Source organism: Varanus komodoensis, unplaced genomic scaffold (genome assembly GCF_004798865.1).
Source record: "Varanus komodoensis strain SLA01 unplaced genomic scaffold, ASM479886v1 scaffold53, whole genome shotgun sequence".
Taxonomy (NCBI): domain Eukaryota; kingdom Metazoa; phylum Chordata; class Lepidosauria; order Squamata; family Varanidae; genus Varanus; species Varanus komodoensis.
This window is the reverse complement of record NW_025336126.1, coordinates 5,535,274-5,556,033: the sequence shown is the minus strand read 5'-3', so window position 1 is coordinate 5,556,033 and position 20,760 is coordinate 5,535,274. Positions and strand designations below refer to the sequence as shown.

Below are 20,760 nucleotides of genomic sequence, written 5' to 3'. Positions count from 1 at the left end.
GCTAATGAAAAAAAGTCAAACTTCACTCCTTTTGCCTCTAACTGTCTCTTAATATCAGATGAAACGTCTTGAATTCTCCATACCACAGTGTTACGAGCCAGGCAAACACTGGCAAATTCTTGCTTCTTCTCAGGACAAATTTTCTCCACCATTGCCGTTCGAAATTTGAAAACGGGCTGCAATTGGCCCCCGGGCCAGACATTGGACATGCCTGGTGTAATCTATTCACAGCTCAGCATGTGGGTACATTTTAGTAACACTGAAAACTAAGCACATGTATTTTTAAAAAGTCTCTACCGGAGTGTTCCAGATTTTATGCAAAATTCCGCATCCCTAGCAACAAGCTAGCCAAACTGGTAGTCCTGATTTCCAACATTTCATGGCGCAAAAGAAGGAGATGCTTAAACCTTGATGATTGCAAGGCAATCCAGGCTGTCCCGCCATCTCAGCCTTCTCTCCTGTTACTGAAGGGCTCTATTTCACCTGTAGAATACATTTACAAACAAAACATTTTCACCAACAATTCCACATCCACTTTATGCATTTATAGATTTTTAATGCACAGTCATTTTGCCATGTTGATGCATCGCATCACCTACATGGGCTGCATCGTCTGCCCTCCATTCAGTGCCAGCTCCCAATTTTGTGGGGCCTTGAACAAAGCACCTCAGAGAGGTTATCTTCTCGTGACCATTGTTTACCGGCTGCTGCTGCTCTTCCTCTTCCTCCCCCTCTTCTTCATCATTGCAGCCACTCATTTGTGGATATGTGATGCGCGAGGGGCGGCACCGTCTCTTGCTCCTCCATCAGCTCCACCATCAGGCCAGAGTGGGAGGCAGAGGAGCAAGCCGACCGCAATTTTTATTTTTATTTTTTTTCCGATATATCCTGCCTTTTTCCTACAAAGGGCTCAAGGCAGCTTACATCATTCTCCTCCTCCATCTTATCCCCACAACAACAACCCTGCGAGGTAGGTTGGGCTGAGAGTCTGTGACTGGCCCAGAGTCACCCAGTTGGCTCCATGGCCAAGCGGGGACTAGAACCCAGATCGTCTGAGTCCCAGTCCCACGCTCTTAACCACTGCGCCACACTGGCTCTCCCACTACACCACACTGGCAATGGGGAACAGCAGGGTCAGATCCAGCAGCTCTTCTCGGGGGGCCTGTGCTGGTATGTGGGGCCTTGGAGAGTGCCCATCCATGCTTACCTTTGATGCCAGCCCTGCTTCCACTGCGTTAAAAGCGAAGACCGCAGTCCTGTTCACACGCGAGGCTAAACCATGGCTTGCAGTTGTGTTGTTAGTTTGTTGGATGGACCTTGCCTATAGATTCAGGGCACATTTGATTGAACACAGGTGAAATCAACACTCTGGGCAAATTGGGGTGATTGTCTTGTCAGCAATGTCAGTGAGGCACCGTCTCTGCAGGGGTTTCTGCTTTTAAGGAGCTCTCCATGGTGCTGAACCTACTCTGAGGCTAGGGTTCAGCACCATAGGTAATTCCTCTAAGTTCAGACTAAAAGCCCGTGATTGTAGAGTCACCAGCCTCCACTATTCAGGGAGCAACAGAGGTGTGGTTACTCTTGCATGTGGAAGGTGTTGGGGAAATTCAGATAAATCCTGGTTGAACAAGTTTGCTTATATGTGCCTTTGGGTTATAAAATCAAACCTATAAAATCTCTAAACCTCTTTCTCAGAAAGTACCAGAATTCCAAGGCAGGCTTCTGTTTTGCGCTATTTTCAAAGCTGTTCCTTTGGCTACTACCTTTGGTTGGAAAAGCCTTTGCAGAATGGGGCTCCCAAGGAATGGGAACAGAATGGGGCTCCCAAGGAAAGTTAGGTCCTGCCTATTCTTGGGCTAACAGTTAACAAAACTGATAAAGTGGCCAGATGTATCGCAATCACCCTCATCTGCATGCCAAGCCCCACAATAATCCCTGTGCCTCGGTGATCATTATGTCCTCTTGTAATCAAAACTATTGTATTAAAAGTCTCCTTTGCAGATCTCTCACATTCTTGTTCACCGTGTTCCCCTTATTTCATCATCACTTGCCCTGCTGGTATGTCACGTGATTCAGAACCTATAAAACACTCCGTACATGTTCTGGAAGTTTGCAGCTGGTCTCAACCTCTACCTGGCCGCTCTGCTCAGAAGGTCTGTCTCTGCAGAGGGTACCTGAGGGCTCGATCTATTAAACTGCTGAGGTTTGTAACTAAGTCCATCTCCCTGTGAACCTGAGCATACATTCTCCCCACCGGTATTTCGAGATTCCCTGAAAAAGGTCAGGCTGCTATGACTCACTTCCGAGGCACAGATGCTGTTTCCGTCTTGCAGTCTCACTTTGAGTAGCCATGGAGGGCTCCTTTCTTCCAGTCTTCTATGGAGCCTTCAGGGGAAGAAAGCAATACAGATAAGAACTGTGAAAATCCTGTTTCCTGTGCTCCTTTTCTACTATTCTAATCAAGCTGGTTACAAATGTTTAATCTTCGGGGAAACCTCTCCCACATATCCGTTTAGTCTGCTGCCAAATTCTCATCCCATCTGTCCCAAAAATTTCCCTTGCATTGCAGAGGATTCTGAGAAATGCTTTGATACAACGAGGGGTGGAGAAATACAACTCCCATTATCAATAACCAGGAGGGGTTGAAATGCTGGCTCAAGATTGTGGGAGTGGCATAGTGGGTGTAGCACTCTGCCAGAATGAGGCCCCGGTTAGCAGCCTCTCCACGGCTTTCCACATCATCTGAAGCTTCCAGGAATCGATTCCATCCCTTTGGCTGCGACACGAGACCAGCTTGAGGCTCTAGCTGGCTGATATGCAAGGGCTGGCCCTCCAAAGCCTTCATCTCAGAGCTGGTGCCTTACGCAGAGTCAGCATCGCGCTGTGCTGTCATGGCTTGACTAACAGCCCCTGCTTGCCGGCTTGCACTGATTCCCTTCTAGGTCTCTCTGATAAATGTCTTGCTAAAGGCCTCCCTTACCGTCTGCTGCTGCCTTGGATCTTGACCCTTGGCTAGCTTTGATGAAGCCTTTTCCTTCACACGGTCCTTGCCTGCTGCCCAGAATGGGACCCACACATCTGCATCTGACAGTGGCTCTCCTGGAGTGTGACTGTTGCTGAAGTCTTGTGTTGAAAGCACAGGCATGAGGATCATAGGGTATCTGACGGGGCTTCATGTGTGTACCAAAACGTGCATGCACAGAACTGAAATCTCCATGGCGATGTCCCATAGACACCAAGACGCTAGCAAACATGTTCCTTGGTTCCTGCCCTGATTTTTGTTGTTTCTTAACATTTTTAAAATAACACTAGTCATTATTATTTCAGCTGGAAGGCAGACGTGCTGCAAAGCCAAACCCGGCCCGACGGCACCATCTTTATTTGCATTCATAAGGAGCAACTTTGTGTATGAGAGCTCTCCCTCACCTCTTGCCATGCACTAGGGCAAGTTACTTTCCTTCTAGTCTTAGGAAATGAGTGTTGTGCCATTTTATGAATGGCCAAGTACCCCCAAGGTAGCCATTTTGTGAGGGTGCCCAGAACATACTGTCAGAGTCTCCTTACCAATGGCAAGAATGAATACTCAGACCCACAGGGAAGATTGAATTGCCTTGAACCCCAGCATGCTACCAGATAGTGGTCTTCACCGCCAACTACAAGCTTTTAGAACATATACAGAGTGTTTTATAGGTTCTGAATCACAGGACATAGTGACAGGGTGGATGATGACAAAATAACAGGAACACATTGAAAAAGAATGTGAGATCTATAGAGGAAACAATACATTAGCCTTGATTACAAGAGATTACCATAATGAGCACTGAGGCACTGGGATTTTTGTGAGTCTTGGCATGCAATTAAGGGTGATTGCAATACTGCTAGAAAAACCTGTCTGGCTGCTTTATCAGTTTTGTTTGCTGTTAGCCCAAGAATAGCCAGGGCTTAACTTTTCTTGGGAGCCCCATTCTGCAAAGGCTTTTCCAACCAAAGGTAGTAGCCTCTCTTGCTCTTTCAACGTGTGTATGGAGTAAGATTAATCTTTTGCAGAGCTTTTCCAGGGAACAGAGAGGCTCACTGAAACATTTTTAGCTGCTTCGAATATATTCCATCTGTCTCTTTCCCCACAAGGTCACACTTCATAGATCTTGTCTGCACCAATGAGCAAAAGATGCTAAAAGGCCAACATTGTAAGAACAGCATAAGATTTAAGGTGGGATTCCTGATGTAATCAGGAATCCATTGTTGCAAGTCTGGCTCCCCACTTTGCCTGCTAAACTTTGTGGGTCCTGAAAGTTTTTCTTTCTGTGTGGTTTTAATCCCTTCAACCCTACTCGTTCATTCTCATGTGCCTCTGGCAAACTGCCCACTTGTTCCCCCACCCCAAAAAAAACTGTGTGTGTAACCAAGAGGTTATAAAAGCATCTTGTACAGAGCTCATCTTAATAGTACCTTCAAGCTGCATATATTTCCTTTATATCTGTATAAACTGTACATGTTCTTTTGATTGTACACCCACAGCTGGTTTTCTTGTCAATCTCTTTCCCTTAAATGGTTGCCTATTAACCATTGACTTCTGCTGCTAATGGGAGGACATCTTGCTGAATGAGCAGCTGCCAATAAGTTAGTGTGCCCATTTAGCAGCTTGTTCATTGCCCAGAGTCAAAAGGGTACTCCCAAAGAATAATTAACTACATGCATGTCAAAATGGGGCAGGCCAAAGTCAGGATTATTAGATCAATTGTATTTGTTGCTAAACCCCTGAAGTTCATCAAGGTTAAACGGGACTTGTTGTGGGAGCAGATGTGAAAGAAAAGCACATGCACTTTTTAATGAAGGAACATAGTACTTCTGAGCATGTTCAGAGCACATGTTCATGAATCTTATTTATTTATTAGATTTCTATTCCCCCTTTTGTCTTACGAAGAACTCAAAGCAGCATACATAGTTTTCTTCCTCCTGTTATCAGTCTGACCCCCACAACAGCAAGCCTGTGAGGTAGGCTGGACTGAGAGTCCATGACTGTCCCAAACTCACCCAGTTGGCTCCATTTTAGACCCAGAGCCGAACACACACAAATCCATTGCTGGTTTTCCCCTAAGACTTTTCCATTTCGGAAGTCTGCTTTTTTTTTCTTTTGGGAGGGGAAAGTACCTTTTTGCTTCCTGCTATTTTTCAACAGCTGGAAATCAGAGTCCCTTACTGATCTATAGCATATCACCCAGAGATCTATCAGCAGCTCCTAATCTACGTCCTAATCTCACTACTGCCCTGTCCTGGTTTGCAAATGCTAAGATGCCCCTTCTGTGCCCCTGCTGTCTGACTTTGAAATGCTAGGATGCTTCAGCCTTGCCAGGCCACAAGCTCCTCCAATCTGAGGCCACTTGAAAAGAATTAAGGGAGCACTCCGACGCATGTTTCGGTAGAAAAAGGTCCCACAACTTCCAGCATTCCCCAGCCAAACTTCCTTCGGTCTAAGCTGCATCTTCACTTGACATGCTTCCCCACCAACCCAGCACAGTAGAGACTTTTAGACAGAACCCTAAATGCGACAAAATACCCTGAATGGGTTTTTCACGCCGGTGTTTATCCAGCCTTGCCCTAAGCTGTTGGTCCATGGCTATCAAGCCACATATGGGCACATGGCTCAGAGAAGCAGGGCCAACAAGATGAAAGTGATGGACGGCCTAGAAATATCCTAAATAAACAAACAAACTGGGAGCAGCCTGCAAAGCACAGTTGCCTTAAATACATCTTTGAAGATGTGTGCTCAGTTCTTTTTAATTTTATCTTTAATGCAGGTGAGAGAGATGCCAATGAAAAAGATGTGGTTAGAGTAGCATTCCCCAACTTGGTGTTCTTCCAATTCTGTGGGACTACAGTACCAATAGTCCTCAGTCAGCATGGCCAGTGAGATAGTGGGCTTGTAGTCAAAGACATTTAGAGGATAGTAGCTTGGGGAAGGCTGGAGAGAGCACACAGATGTGCTACATCCAATGTGCACACTCTCTTTACTGTTGTATTGTTATATCTCTCTCTCCATCCTGCAACCCTGGGGAGTTTAAATTATCTTCCACTTCTCCATTATAGCCTTACAACAACCCTGTGAGGTAGGTCTGCCTGAGAATCAATGGCTGGCCCAGCATCGCCCAGTGAGCTTCATGGCTCTATGGGGACTAGAATCTGGATCCCCTGGGCCCCAGTCCAGAACCCTAACCACTCCACAACGCTGCTCCTCTCACTGTTGCAGGAAGACTCTGTTGGGAACATGCATCGTGCAGACATGTGAACGATGGCTGTGTTGCTCCTGGCTCTGTCTTAAAGAGCTCCCAACACCCCCACTGTACCAGAGCCTGTCGCGGGGGACCACTGGTCCAGTTGCACAAACTGACAAGGAAGCTCATCTGAGATGATCCGCATGCTCAAAAGGCCTCAGTACATTTCCAAACAACACCAGGGTCCCTGGAACCACCCCCCGCCCCCGGGGGTGAGGGTGTTAGTGGGGGGAAACAGCTCCAAGCAGGAACTTTCCAGAGCAAAGTTCTATGCCCAGAAAGAAAGCAATAATGGAAACCTACAGAGTTCTTGTAAAAGACTAAAATGTCAAGATGTTGAGCCCAATATGGACACTGTGAGCATCCCTTGCCTATAACTTTGTGGCTGAGCCTCCACACCATCGCTCTGGATCAAAATCTTAGCAGTTTCTGTTATTCTCCCTCTTGTTATATGCAGGCATCAGATCCTCTGACTTGCCATTCCATCCTAGAAGGATTCGGGGACTCATTAGCCTGAAATATGGGCTTTAATTGGACATATGTAACTCTGCCAGCTGGTTAAAACAGGTCACCGTTTCATTCCGATCTCTTAACCCTGTGTGGCTCTAAAATTTTAGGTTGCTTCGAGGAAAAGAATCAAAAAGATCAAATAGTCAAATTTATATTTTTATCAGAATCTGTAAAGCAATATAATTTGTGGCAGCTACTGAACAACAGTACAGCTCCTGATTCATAAGGGAGTATACTGCACACAACATCAAGCCTGCAGAGTCTTTGCAAGAGAAATGAATTGAGAAAATCCCACAAGGTGCTTTAAGAGTCTTGGCTCAATGCATCTCCACACACGGAAGCTGAAGAGGGACCCTTTTTCTGGACCTGCAGGGTGGGTCTGAAATTTGTAAAATTAGGGACAATCTCAGTGAATCAAAGCCAGGGCACAGGATTTCCTTCTGTGGAATCTTCCCTGTGGCTGACTCAGTAGTTTTTTGCTTTTTACGTATTATGTAATAAAACAAAGCATGTCTCACACTCATTTAATGATATTTTAAATCTTGGCCTGTAGGTTCAGCACAGTAATTTATTTACACCTTTATGACAAAGTAGTTCCCCCTCCCTTTGCTGTCCAACATCACTAATAATACCTCCTGGCAAGGAGATGACTGATTCAGGACCTGCTGGGCCAACGGAGTTGTTTCCTCTCCTAGATAAGATCTCATGGAGACAGATCCAGTAGGGTGACACCTTGTCAGGGCGGTTTTCTGAGTAGCTCAATGCCTGGAGAAAAGGGAAAGAACTGGAGGAGGTCTTCTCTCATTCCTATTAAGGAAGAGACTTTGCAGCACCGCCAGAGTGCTCTTCACATAGGGCAGTGGTGGCGAACCTATGGCACACGTGCCACAGCAGAGACCTCTGTCGGCATGTGGGCCAAGTCGCCCCAGCATCACCCCGGCAGCCGAGCATTGGACAACAGTGCACAGAGGGGCCATGCGCCTGCTCAGAAAGGAGTTGCGGCGCCAGGCGATGATGTCACAAGCTGCGACTCAATAGCCGCGACTTGTCCGAGCTTCCACATGGATGGCCAGCGCGCTGACAAGGATATAGATGTATTTGCTTGGACTGACTGTGAGTTGTTTTTTCTAAACTAAAACCTCAGTTTTCAGGTTTTATTGCAGTGTTGGCACTTTGCGATAAATAAGTGGGTTTTGGGTTGCAGTTTCCACATTTGGTCTCTAAAAGGTTCACCATCACCAGGTTATTGTTAGAAAAATGAGGTGTCCTGGTATGATTTTGATGGTTGGAATGTGTTTAGAGTGGGCAGAAATGTTGAGCTGTGCAGAAAAAGCTACTCAAGCAAGGCTTCTTCAAAATCGCCCTCTTTTCAATGGAACTTTAGCCCTGTATTAGGGTTAGGGGTGTGCACCAGGGTAGGGTTAGGGTTAGCAAAACGCAGTGTCATGGCATGATTTTGATGGTTGGAATGTGTTTAGAGTGGGCAGAAATGTTGAGCTGTGCAGAAAAAACTAGTCAAGGAAAGCTTTTTCAAAATGGCCCCGTTCAATGTTATTTTACCCCTATATTAAAATTAGGGGTGTGCACCAGGGTAGGGCTAGGCAAGTGGTGGCGAATCTGTGGCACACATGCCTCATCGGGCATGCAGAGCCCTCTCCGTCGGCACACGAGCCAAGTTGCCCCAACATCACCCCAGTAGCCAAGCATCAGATAACAGCGCACATAGGGACCATGCGCCTGCTCGGGAAGGAGTAGTGGCGCCAGGCGGTGACATCACAAGCTGCGACTCATTAGCCGTAATTCGTCCGAGCTTTTGCATGACTGGTCAGTGCGCTGCCAAGGATATACATATTTGCTTGGACTGGCTGTGAGGTGTTTTTTCTAAACTAAAACCTCAGTTTTCAGGTTTTATTGCAGTGTTGGCATTTTGTGATAAACAAGTGGGTTTTGGGTTGCAGTTTGGGTGCTTGGTCTCTAAATGGTTTGCTATCACTGACAGTCTTCAGCTGGATTGCTTTCCTAGGCTCAGGGAAGAAGAGCATGGCTAAAAGTGATGGTGCACAGTTAATTCATGGTGTCTTTATAAATGATATGAACACTGGAGGTTTTAGCAGAATCCAGAAGGTATGGCTTCCATACAGGTCCGAATGCCAGCACAAACCCCATGAGCTGTGAGGGGCCAGGGCTCCATGAGAGGGTACCCACATTGTGTACAGAAGTTCTTGTGTTTCTTCCCTGTTGTTTCCAAACAGGGAAAGAAAAATTCCTCCCTGAAACCCTGGGGAACTACTGCCAGTCAGTGTAAACAGCACTGTGCTAGGTGGCCCAAATGGGCTGATTCTTTCCAGCAGCTGATTTAGCCCTGTGGGGATGGAGCTGTCACTTAGCCGGAAATTAGGAAGAAAAAGGTCTGCCTGTTTTGCTGTGGGGGCAGAATATTCATGATGGGTTCTTACCACTTTCATTCCTTAATTATTCTATTATATTTCCATGGCTGATTAGCAAGAGAATGAGGCACTGCTCTTTATATCCCTGGTATATGTTCTCTCTGCTTTGTTACTGCAGGGCCATAACAAAGCAAACAATTAATACGTTCAATATTTGCTGTTGTCACGCTGTTGCTTTGGGACTGAAGTTTTCTGCAGAGGAGTGACAAAAGCCCCCAGCACCTCTGAGAACCAGAGGAACATTGGAAGAAGCTAAATACATAATGTTGCCATCTAGAATTAAGCATTTCTCTTTGAACTAAGAAGGCACTATTGTTTGTAGTGTTTGAGTTAACCGACTGGTTATGCTGGACTTTCCCAACCTGGTGCCCTCCCGTTGTGTTGGGCTAGGCCTTGGCATGTCCCAGCCATACTTTCCTGGAGATGCTGGGATTTGTAGTCCAACACATCGGGGGGGGGGCACCAGTTTAGGGAACCATGGTGTACAAGGTGAGTTCTAGATAGACAGCCACTGGACAGGTTTGGACAATACTTTAAATCCAGAATGAATATGTAGTCACACTGATCTTTGAGCTGACTTGAAACCTTGCTATGCCTGGCTAATATCTGAGCATAGCAGAGGTTCTCAGGTCCTGCTTTCCATTCTTCTCCCATCAGTCTTCCAGCCAGAAATCACGCAGGATTGCAGCGTGTGGAGGGGTGGGGTGAGTTAGCAACCGCCAAAAGAGTGCACTTTCAGCACGCCAACCTTATAAAATATTTCTCAGTAGTTCTGAATCCAGGAACTGTGTTCAGCTCAATTCTTACTAGTTTTAATCCAACTAATCCCCAATACTAGTAGGGCCCACACAAGCAGAAGTTACATCAGCAACTCCCTCATACAAGCTGAGACCTTGCCCAGGACTAAAGATTGCCCTCAAGTGTCATAGAGTGGGAGTATTGCAAAATGCCATGTTGAATTAATCTATGCCTTCCCCCTCCCATGTTCCAGCGCCTTCTCCAACTTCTTTCTCTCTCAATCTCTGTCTCCACCCATTTCTGGTCCACCTCCAGCAAACCGGATCTGAGCGAGCTGCAGCTCACATACCAGAGCCACCAGCCACAAAGGCAGCTGCTCCTCTTCCAGAATAAGGTAATAAATGATAATTTAGAACACCTTCCCCTTACTCTTCCCTGTGCTCTGTAAAGGAAGGAAATTGTGGGTGTTAGTGGATTGCAATTAGAGAGAGGCTGTGAGCCAGAATTCCTGGGTTCCCTAGGCAAAAGCCTTCTCCAAGACTAAAAATAGGTCATTTGCACAAATCTGAGGGTACTTTTATTGACATTTGGTGAGCTGGGAGACTCAGCTAACAATAAGTAGCTTGGCTTCTGTTTTCCCCTATTTAGGCTGTGATTATATCTACTCAATCCAGTTTATTTTTTGGAGGAGATCTGTATCAGATTGACTGTCAGACTTGTTTTCATTGCTGTTCTTTTTTAAAAACTTCCTACCTTGACTTCATTTTTAAAAGAAGGGAAAATAGAAGATATGGTGTTTTTAAGTCAGAAAAGTGTAAACTTGGAAGGGGGCAGGAGGGGGACTGAGCTAAAGAGGCAGGTCCTCTTTTCTCCTCTTTCTCCCTATTTGCTGTTTACTCCTCTGGGTGACATTTCGACCCTTTCCCAGCAAAATTCCACACCTCTCAATCATCACCTCCAAAAAATGTCAAACATGGGAAATGGTTTTACTGTTTGTCTAGGTCTTTCTCCAGCTGCCGTTTCAGCTTCCATTCATACAAATCCTGACTGGGCCAGCGCTGCAGGGGGAAAACATTTGGATTTTGTAGAGGTGGAGATCCCTCTTGCTCTGTTGCAGCTGCCCCCTTGAAGCCCTCCTGTGCCATGATGAAACCAGAAGGAGAGAAAGAGCGCCCTCCGCTGATCTCCATTAAGGGGGTCCCCATGATACAGTACTTTGCGGAGGTCATGGACCAGGTGGACCTCTTTGAAGCCCACCCAGACGATCTGCTGATCTCCACGTACCCAAAGTCTGGTGAGTGATGCTGCAGGCTACATTTGCACAGAGCATTAACACTCGTGGGGCATTTCTGTACCACCGTGTTCAACTCTGCTGTTACAACCACACCCACGCACGTATGCACACGAAAAAATTCGGGACAAAATAAAAGAGATCTCTTTGGCGTGTGAGGAGCTGGAGTTGCCCTACTGATGAAATGATGGCCTGCTTCTAACTCTTACCTGAAGAAATGTTGTCCAGAGTTCCTCACTACATATTTCCAAAGGCAACTTTTTTCTTTACTTCACAATCATCTGTCTTGTCCCACTATATTCTGAATGATGGTGCATTTGTAACCGTCCCCTGAGCCAGGTATGTTAAAGCAATGAGGCAAAAATAGCCTTAATCCACAGTTATTATGGTGAAATAGTGTTGTAAGCCGCCCCATTGTTTTAATGTTTTAATAAATGGTTTAATAAATAAATAAATATTGCAGTCATTAAGCTGTTATCTAGCATTCACCCATCCTTTCATTTACCTATGATTACATATTGCATTACATTTTTATCCTGCTTTTCCAGGACCCTTCCGCTGTGCTGCAGTCCTGGCCGTTTTGGTCACAACCTCCCACATCATACACACTTCGTTGGGAAAAGGAACTGCAGTTCTGAGGGAAGGAGCAGAGTGGGTGCAGAAAAGGGTGGCATTTAATCTTTCCCCTCTGGGTATCTTTTCCTTGTCTCCTCCCCACCACACACACCCTGCTGCTTAGTAATTTTTGGCTGACAAATAGGTACCAGATAAAAAAGAAAAATACCTTAAGTGGTGAGCAGCAGGGTAAAGGTTAAGCAGCCTTCCTTTTCTCTTATTCCTGTACTGAAAAAGGTTTGCTTCTCAAGGCTGCTCTTAACTTTAACACAAACAGAATTTAGGACCTGCAGAATTTAGGACCTGCAGTTCAAGCCCCGATAATGCGTTTTATTGTGTTTGAGCTTCTGGCTACGCCTTACAAGAGTCGTTTCCCCAGACCTGCTTTTAGTTGCAGAACAACAGTGAAATAATGTTGTCCCTGTCCCATTATATCTGCATAGGAAGGGTACTGTGTTCCCGACTTCTCCTCTCTTCAGGGCCACAGTCAGACATTGACTGGGTTCGCATGATCGCCAAGCCCCCCATGGCTTAGTTAAGTCAGAAAGCGCAAAGGGTTGAGTATAGCAAGTTGCTGAAATGTGGGTTGTTGTTGAAATGTGAATTATCATGTTGTCTGAACCTGGAGGCACTAACAAACCATGGATTATTAACCATGAACACCTGTGAAGAGAACCCATGGTTTGTAGCTGGGTTGTAAACTGTGGGTTGTTCCTCATTATCTCTGTTGGGTTCAGACAATATGATAACCCCCATTTCAAGAGCAACCCTTGGTTCAACAGCAACCTACACTCAATTATAGGCAGATAGACCTATTTTCTGGTGAGGAGCCCCAAGGCCACAGAGGGGTGGGAACAGAACAGCCAGAAATGACAAACTGTTAAGATTGTTGAAACTGGTAATGAAGAAAACTGAAAGGGTGTGGTGCGTATCATTCATTTCTGTGTTGTCTGCCCAGAGGATTGGAAGGCAAGGCTTACTTCTGTCTTGAATGGTTAGGTAAGATACTGTCTGAACATGTTTCCTTCTGTCTCCACAAGTGGAAAGACTGGCTTTAAAGGAAAGGAAGGCTGAAAATTTAAGGAGGGTCTCGGGATTTCCCTGAGTACGGTTTCTCCACCCACTCCCTGATCCCCTTTTGGCTACAGCAGTCCCTCTCCACTGGGGATTAGGCCTGCTCTGGGCTCGAGAGGGAGGGTGGTCCAGCTCTCTTTGATGACCAGGGACGCGGCGCAGCAGGCCCTAATCAGTATTCTCTACCCCAGAGGCCCTCCAGACACTGTTGAACTTCGGGCAGCGTGGCCAGCGGTCAGGGGTGATGAGAGTTGGAGTTCAGCAACATCTGGAGGGGCACAGGGTGTGCCAAGCTCTGACGAATGCCATCTCGGAGCGCTGGTCATGTGCAGGGTACCTATTTCTGCTTCATTTCTTGGGGGAACCAGGACGGCGTTCAGGAGCACGGGCCACCATCCAGGCAACACAGTTTCTTCAGCTTCCTCCTGGTAGTTCCCCACTGCCTGAGCCGGAACACTCATTCCTCTCATGCCTTTCAGGAACAACGTGGATCAGCGAGGTCATAGACATGCTTTATAAAGGAGGCGATGAAAAGAAATGCAACGTTGCTCCCATCTACATGCGCGTCCCATTCTTGGAGTTTGCTGTTCCTGGAATTCCCACAGGTATAACACCCCATAAGTCCTCCACTCCAGCCAGCAAAATGGGGGAATTGCTTGGCGGTCTTCTCTGAGGGCCATGTTGAGAATGATGGAGGTTGTGGTTGGGATGGGAGCAGTTTGGGGAAGACTGGTCTGGCAGTGCTCAGGGTCAGGTACTGAAAATGGGTTCAGAGTGGGAGAATCCCCTTCACTGACTCTTTTTTTCCCCTCTTCAGGCATTGAGCTGCTCCAAAAATCACCCCGCCCATGTCTAATTAAAACCCACCTGCCCATCCAACTGCTCCCAAAGACCTTCTGGGGAAAGAATTGCAAGGTAAGAGGACGTGAATACAGCAAGAGGAGGAGCTAAGAGAGGCGACCAAGATTACAGTCCAGGGGGATGAGGCAGAGGGTTGATCACAAAGATGCAGGTGGGGAGTGCCCATGGCTTACATGCAGAAATGTCCGCTGGGCTCATCTATTTTTTTTTCTTTTGTTTTCAAAAAGTAAGTTTCTAGTCCATGTGAAAGTGGATTTGTAAGCAGGCCAATGGACAATCTGAAAACCAGATACGAGGATCGGGTGGGATTTCTAGTGGTCAGAGTGCTTTGCATTTTCCTTGGATTGCTTAGCAGAAGTGGAATGTATTATGCAGATCTGCTTCATTTGCTCTCTCCGCACTGCAGATGATCTATGTGGCTAGAAATGCCAAAGATGTGGCTGTTTCTTATTATTACTTTTACCAAATGGCAAAAGTTCATCCTGAACCTGGAACATGGAATGAATTCCTGGAGAAATTTATGGCTGGAGATGGTAAGGACCAGGCAGTGATGAATCTTTGCAGGCCATTGAACCTTAGCTCTTCAAGGAATGCTTGGTTCCAGAAATGTAGAGTCACAAACCTGTATAACAGTGGGCCATTATTTCACCTTGTACCTGGTTTGAAGTTCTGTGGACTGGAAATTCAATTCTTGGGCTTAATCCATCTCTTACTGATTCCTTCTGGGTGGGCAAATTGTCTACATCAGGGGGGACAAGAACTAGATCTACAGATATGTGGGACTTTAACTCCCAGTATTTTTGACCATCGCTGATGTTGGCAGGGGCTTCTGGGAGTGGAAGCCCAACAACATCTGGAGAGTTTCAGGTTCCCCATGCCTGACCGATTACCTTTTGTGTTCATTATGCTGTAGCATTGAGTTGGGGCTTCTTCTCAGCCTATGCCAAAGGCTCTTGCTGTAGGACCTTCACCCCTGGAATAGGCCTCTGGGGCTTCTACATTCTAGAGCATCAAAGCACATCAATCTCTCTCCTCAGTATCTTTTGGATCCTGGTATGACCACGTCAAAGGCTGGTGGGACAAGAAAAAAGAACAAAGGATACTCTACCTTTTCTATGAAGACTTGAAAGAGGCAAGGTTCCCCTCTTCTCCCCTGCACCAAATCTCTGCTGTTCTCTAATCTACCCCTCTCAGTGCCAGTTCTGAAAAATGACTGCCACAAATCCCAATAAGCCTCTGCAAGCAGTCTTCCAAGATGACTTCTTTCCTCCACCCTCACCATGCAGGATGAGACTGGGGTGGTGAGCCTGTGGTCCTCCAGATGTTGGACTTAACTCCCATTAAGCTCAGCCAGCAGGACAATATAGTCTACCCCTGACAGCTGTGCTCCTTTTCAGGGTCAGTTGGAACAGAACCTTGTGGTGCTGTATGGGATAACAGATGTATTTATACAGTTTGCATTTCGCCTTTTTTCTTGCACATATCCCATGCTCACACCCTTCCTTTCCCAGCTGAGATATACTGAGGGTACAAGCCTGTGCATGTTTAGCCAGAAAAAGGCCTGCAGCTCACTCTCAGAAAAACTATTCCTACAACTCCCACCATGCCTAAGCCAACACAGTGGTTATGGGATGTTTTTCCTTTCTGAACATGCTTAGGACTATATCTTTACCATTTTAGGGGACTGAGCAGGTCAACTCCCTTTCCTTTCCTCCAGTCTTCTTCTCTTAGTTGATCCCCCTCCATTCCTTAGCTTAGCTGCTCTCCAGATTTCAAAGGTCTTGGATTAATGCAGGCTCTTGTCAGGAATGTGGGGATATTAAAAAAAACAGCAACACACATTTATTTTAATTTACAGAGTTCCTCCTTCTGTGCACCTAGAGGGGCCCTGAGCATGTACAAAGCACTTATATATTAAGGTGGCCTTAATTTACTTCAAAACTGTCAGACATTTAGCCACTCAATTAGAGTTTAGCATCAGAGACTATTACTTCTGAACATGAAGGCTCCATGATGTGCCTATTCTGGCTAACACCCACATGCACACAAGTGTGCGTGAAAAGTACCATATAGAAATATAAATATTTAGGACTGAAGCCTTGGAAGCTGCATGCACCGAGTGCACTGGAGAGTCCCTGGGTTGGCTGGGCATGACGTGACATGGTCCACCCCCAATTTATTGGGCTCATATCACACAGTACACCACATCCTGCTCCCTGCTGCTCTCTCTCATCCCAGGAGTCCCAGTTCCGAACCCTGATCATTGCTTCTCCTGTAGAATTCACCTCGGGAGATCCGGAAGGTGATGGAATTCCTGGAAATGCCTCCCGATGAACGCCTGGTTGAGAAGATTGCTCACCACACCTCCTTCAAGGAGATGCGCCAGAATGAGATGGCCAATTACAGAAGTATCCCCAAGGAAATCATGGACCACACCGTCTCCCCTTTCATGAGGAAAGGTGAGTTGCTTGCACTCCCGAAGGTGCGGAGGGTTGAGGGTGGAATGGATGAGGATTGCTCAGAGGGAGCTGCAGACTTAGCATCACATGGGCTGGAGAATCTCGCAAGAGATCAACAAAAAGCCTCTCTCTTTCCTGGCTTTATCTCCCCATCAGTCGTCCACATCTTCCACTCCTTCGGGCCAGCCCTTGACTCCAGGTGTCGGTCCTTAGCTAGCCATGGCTGTTTTGGCATCCTTGAGGCCATAATTTTGTACGGTGCCCATCACAAAGAGAGGAAGATGGCTCCCAGAGCATTAGGCACCAGATTCCTGCTAGACTGGCACCTGGATTTACAGCAATTTCCCGGCTGCAAAATGAACCCTTCCCTTGCTTTCCGGAGTCCATAAGCCGGGTCATGTTACAGCCAGTCCCCACTAGCATATTCCACTAGTACCATGGGACCACCTAGAAGTAATGCAGCAGAAAGCACAAAAAGACAGGTAAGGGGAAAAAACCCATGTAGGGCTCTGACATAAAGTCTGCAATGAAACTGAAAATAGGAGCAGCAACTTCTAGAACAGTCTCATCTCGAAAACAGCCTGTCTTCAGAAAGAGACTGCTCGAAAGCTCACTTGAGGCATGCAAAACGCTGATGACCATCCTTGGTTGCTTATCCCCAGCATGAATGTAAAAATGGATTTACACCGTTCCTTCAAGCCAAGAGGCTGATGGGACTGGGATTTTTACCGCCTGCTTTCTGATGGGGGGAATGACAAAGAACAAGTGGGTCAAAGCCACAAGGCCCTTGGGCGAGGCCCATCCCCTTGGAAGTGGGGTAAAGTCCACAGCAAAAATGCTGTGCTCATTTATTGCAAGAACGAGAACCATGTGACTGGATTGCTGTGCAGTGGATTTTGGCTCGATTTCAAGAGCCTCTGCATGCACTCAGCTCAGAACAATTGTCCTGTCCTTGTGGGGCAAGCGAGGGTTGTGCAGAAATTGCACAAGGCCGGCAGGGTTACTCACCAATTCCGGTTCGGGCCCTGCTCACCACCAGTGTGTTAAGTTGACAGAAAAACCGTGGCCCACCTTTGATGTATTGCATGCTTCAGAAGGCATTACTGGAGGAAGTTGGGCCTGAGCCCTGGGGGAAACAAATGTGATCACTTCCTTTCGGCCACTCAAAGCTCTGAGGAGGAGACAGAAACTTTGAAATTTGCATCCACACTATTAATGAATTAATTAAATTCCTAAACCATCAAATATCAAAACTGTGTAGGCAGATTACAGAGCAAAGACTCTTGCCCATAACTGCTGATCAATAAGCCATTCGGCTTTACAAATATTTCTCCTTTTCCAACCTTCCCTCTCATACCAGCACCCCATGCATTTGATGGCTTGTTGGTCTAGGGCAGTGGTGGCGAACCTATGGCACATGTGCCACAGTGGGTTAGCAGAGCCCTCTCTGTCGACACACGAGCCAAGTCACCCCAGCATCACCCCAGCAGCCAAGCTTAAGATAACAGCGCACATAGGGGCCATGCGCATGCTCGGAAAGGAGTAATGGCACCAGGCAATGACGTTACGAGCCGCAACTCATTAGCCACAACTCATCCAAGCTTTCACATGGCTGCTCAGTGAGCTGAAAAGAATATATATATATTTGCTTGGACTGGCTGTGAGTTGTTTTTTCTAAACTATAACCTCAGTTTTCAGGGTTTTTTGCAGAGTTGGCACTTTGCGATAAATGAGTGCGTTTTGGGTTGCAGTTTGGGCACTTGGTCTCTAAAAGGTTCGCCATCACTGGTCTAGAGGTATGATTCTCACTTAGGGTGCGAGAGGTCCCAGGTTCAAATCCCTGATGAGCCCAATTTTTTGCACATGGTAGGCACGTCATGAGCAGAGCAGGCTGGAGCTGGGGGTCAGACTAGATGGCCCAGGAGACTCGCTCAGTTTCTATGTTTCTATGAACATATGGAGGGGAAAATACAGACTATGCCTACCCTTTACCCCTCTCTACACCCCATAATAGGCTCATACATACAGCTTCGATACAGAGAAGTCTGTGTGTGCATAGCTGCAGAAGTATCTGTTTGTTATTAGAAAAAGGAATCCTGATTCTTTGGGTTCCCGATTTCAGGGAGATCCTATGAGTGTAAATGTGTACATTCCCCTTTCTAGATGTGCACATGAGTCAGGGGAATGGTAGGGGTGGTGACGTTGGGATCAGGGCTTGCAAGGTGGTTCTGGTTTTCTCCTTTACGGTTTATCAAATGTTGATGCATGGGTGGAAGAGAACATCTGAAACAGACTTAGATCCTTGTCTAACCATGTCTAAATCTACAGAATGCACTGTGCATATAACTATTTCTGTTTCTTCTGAGCCAACCAATTTCATGGCAGCCCTCCAACTAGAGGACTGCTGTCTGGAAAAGAGGGCTTGTGGCCATCTTGCCATCCCTCCTCAGGGCTTGGAGGAGCAATGGGAAAGGCCAGGTTTGAAGAAGCAGGCCCTACCCCACCCTATGCACTGTCTTGAAGCAGTGGCCTCAATGGGTGGGAGGGGGAGAAGAGATCTAGCAAGGGGACGTTTGGGAAAGGTATAGGAACTGCTCTTCGGTCTGCAGGTTGTTAGACAGTCATTTTAGCAACCTATCACGTCTGACATGAATCATCAGTGCTCTGTTGACACCCGTTTCTTCTCCTCACCCCAGGAATCACTGGAGACTGGAAGAATCTTTTCACAGTGGCTCAAAATGAGCGCTTTGATGCTCATTACAAGAGGCAAATGGAAGGATCGACCCTGCATTTCCGGACAGAGTTATGATCGCTTTTGATTCTTGTGTAGGGCCCCCTTTCAGTGATGCTTTAAACACACACACACACACACACACACACACACACACACACACACACACACAGAGCAGTCCTATAAATTCCATTACCTTTAAGAAGAGCAGGATGAGCTGCGGCAGTTCAATGCAGGCACTTGAAAGTGTATCAAAAGATCCTTTGGGTTCCCGTTTCAGGACTAAATCTTCAGGTGAGATACTGGAGAGGAGACAAGTGATGCACCCACGGCTCCTAGATTCTCTTCCTTGCACAGGTGGCTCTGAGCGCTAGTAATGATAGTTCTCTCTCTAGCTGGCAACTCGTCCAACTGTTCCCTGCTAGGCTGTGTGCGTTCCTTCCCTGCCTGCCATCGGTTGGTGTCATGCTGTTTCTCATTCACATCTATACCACTCAATGGCTCCATGAGGTACCTCTGGCACTAGGTTTCGGAGGATCCTTGGCTCGCCCCCTCATTGGGCCAACCTTCTCACCATCATTGTTGCTGGCTTCTCTTGCAGCTCAGCCTCTTTCTCATCACTGCTACCACTTCGTTGTCTGACAGGCAGGGCGCTGAGGAGCAAGCAGGCCATGGCTGCTTCTGCTTTTCCATTGCCTGGGTCAGAGTGAGATGAAGGCCATCATGCTGGTCACCCAGAGGACTTGTGTTAGTGGGCCCTTGGAAGCAACAGAGGGCCCAAATGGAGTTTGGTGAAAAGTTTATTAATGTGATATCAAGCATTTATCAAAAGCAGTCGGCTAGGATTATAATTAATGGAGAATTTACAAAGACTATAGAGATACAAAAGAGTACAAGACAAGGATGCCCGTTATCACCTCTGTTATACTGATTTTAGAAGTGTTGAATAGAAATATCAGGGATGATGCGGACAAAGGTACCAGAATTAGAGAGGAAAGTTACAAATTGCAAGCATTTGCAGATGACCTGGTTAGTGGGCCCTTGGAAGGTGTCCAACCATGCCTAACCTTGATGTCCATGCTGCCTTCAGACTAAGCCAAAGAAAGGGGAAAGTTCAGCTTCTTTCCTCATACTCTGAGCTAGTTCGCATTACACAACAGCCACACAGAGGTTAACTTACCTACAAGGAGTTCCAGTGAGACCTGGCCACCATTATGAACATGCAAAACCCATGGCCTGTTTAAGAGTTATGCATAGGTTGTTTAACCATTAAATAATCCCACCTGGTTGCTGTTTCTGCTTTACTGCTTTAATCCTGGGAAGACTTCAGAAAATAGACTCTGGTGAATAAGGAGCATGATTTATTTCTTCTAGTCTTTTTTACAGAATTTCGGTAAACACGTTTTGTACACATCTCCATGCTACTTAAAAGATATACAATACAACCAACCACTGAAATAAATGGAGCGTCCAACCATCTTGACTTTATTGCGTTGACTCAGGTTCCCCGCGGGTCCGTACTCACGATAATGCATTACCGGGCGGGCAGAGGTAAACTCTGCTGCAAAGCTTCAACACAATTATAGAGTTTTTATACACTGCCAGTCACGTCACAGGTACAGGGCAATTGATGACAGAATGCAGAGATTACAATAAGATTCTGAGGTCATCACATACAGAACAGATAAAGGAATGTCACTCACTCGTACAGTGACAATAAGATTACAATATTTCTAATTGCTGTGTACTGACACTTTAGTTC

At 46.5% G+C, this 20,760-nt stretch overlaps 1 protein-coding gene across 2 annotated transcripts; it reads left to right on the top strand.

Annotated features, from left to right (window-relative positions):
- Window positions 1-10,256: 10,256 nt before the first annotated feature.
- LOC123032272 (sulfotransferase 1A1-like) lies at window positions 10,257-20,475 on the top strand. 2 transcript variants are annotated; one of them, XM_044448047.1, is made up of 8 exons: window positions 10,257-10,361; window positions 10,969-11,261; window positions 13,427-13,552; window positions 13,765-13,862; window positions 14,215-14,341; window positions 14,846-14,940; window positions 16,087-16,267; window positions 18,964-20,475. In XM_044448047.1, the coding sequence occupies exons 2-8, from the start codon at window positions 11,111-11,113 to the stop codon at window positions 19,074-19,076; spliced, it is 891 nt and encodes a 296-aa protein (XP_044303982.1). In that variant the 5' UTR covers window positions 10,257-10,361; window positions 10,969-11,110; the 3' UTR covers window positions 19,077-20,475. The 2 variants fall into 2 exon arrangements, with proteins under 2 accessions (XP_044303982.1, XP_044303983.1); XM_044448048.1 differs by having other exon boundaries at window positions 10,329-10,361; window positions 11,085-11,261.
- Window positions 20,476-20,760: the final 285 nt, after the last annotated feature.

What these genes read in the sequence shown, in the direction of transcription:
- LOC123032272 (XM_044448047.1), top strand. Translation starts at nt 11,111, where the DNA reads ATGATGAAACCAGAAGGAGAGAAAGAGCGCCCTCCGCTGATCTCCATT. An exon ending in CTCCACGTACCCAAAGTCTG is followed by an intron (nt 11,262 to 13,426) that starts GTGAGTGATGCT and finishes CATGCCTTTCAG; the next exon opens with GAACAACGTGGATCAGCGAG. An exon ending in TGTTCCTGGAATTCCCACAG is followed by an intron (nt 13,553 to 13,764) that starts GTATAACACCCC and finishes TCCCCTCTTCAG; the next exon opens with GCATTGAGCTGCTCCAAAAA.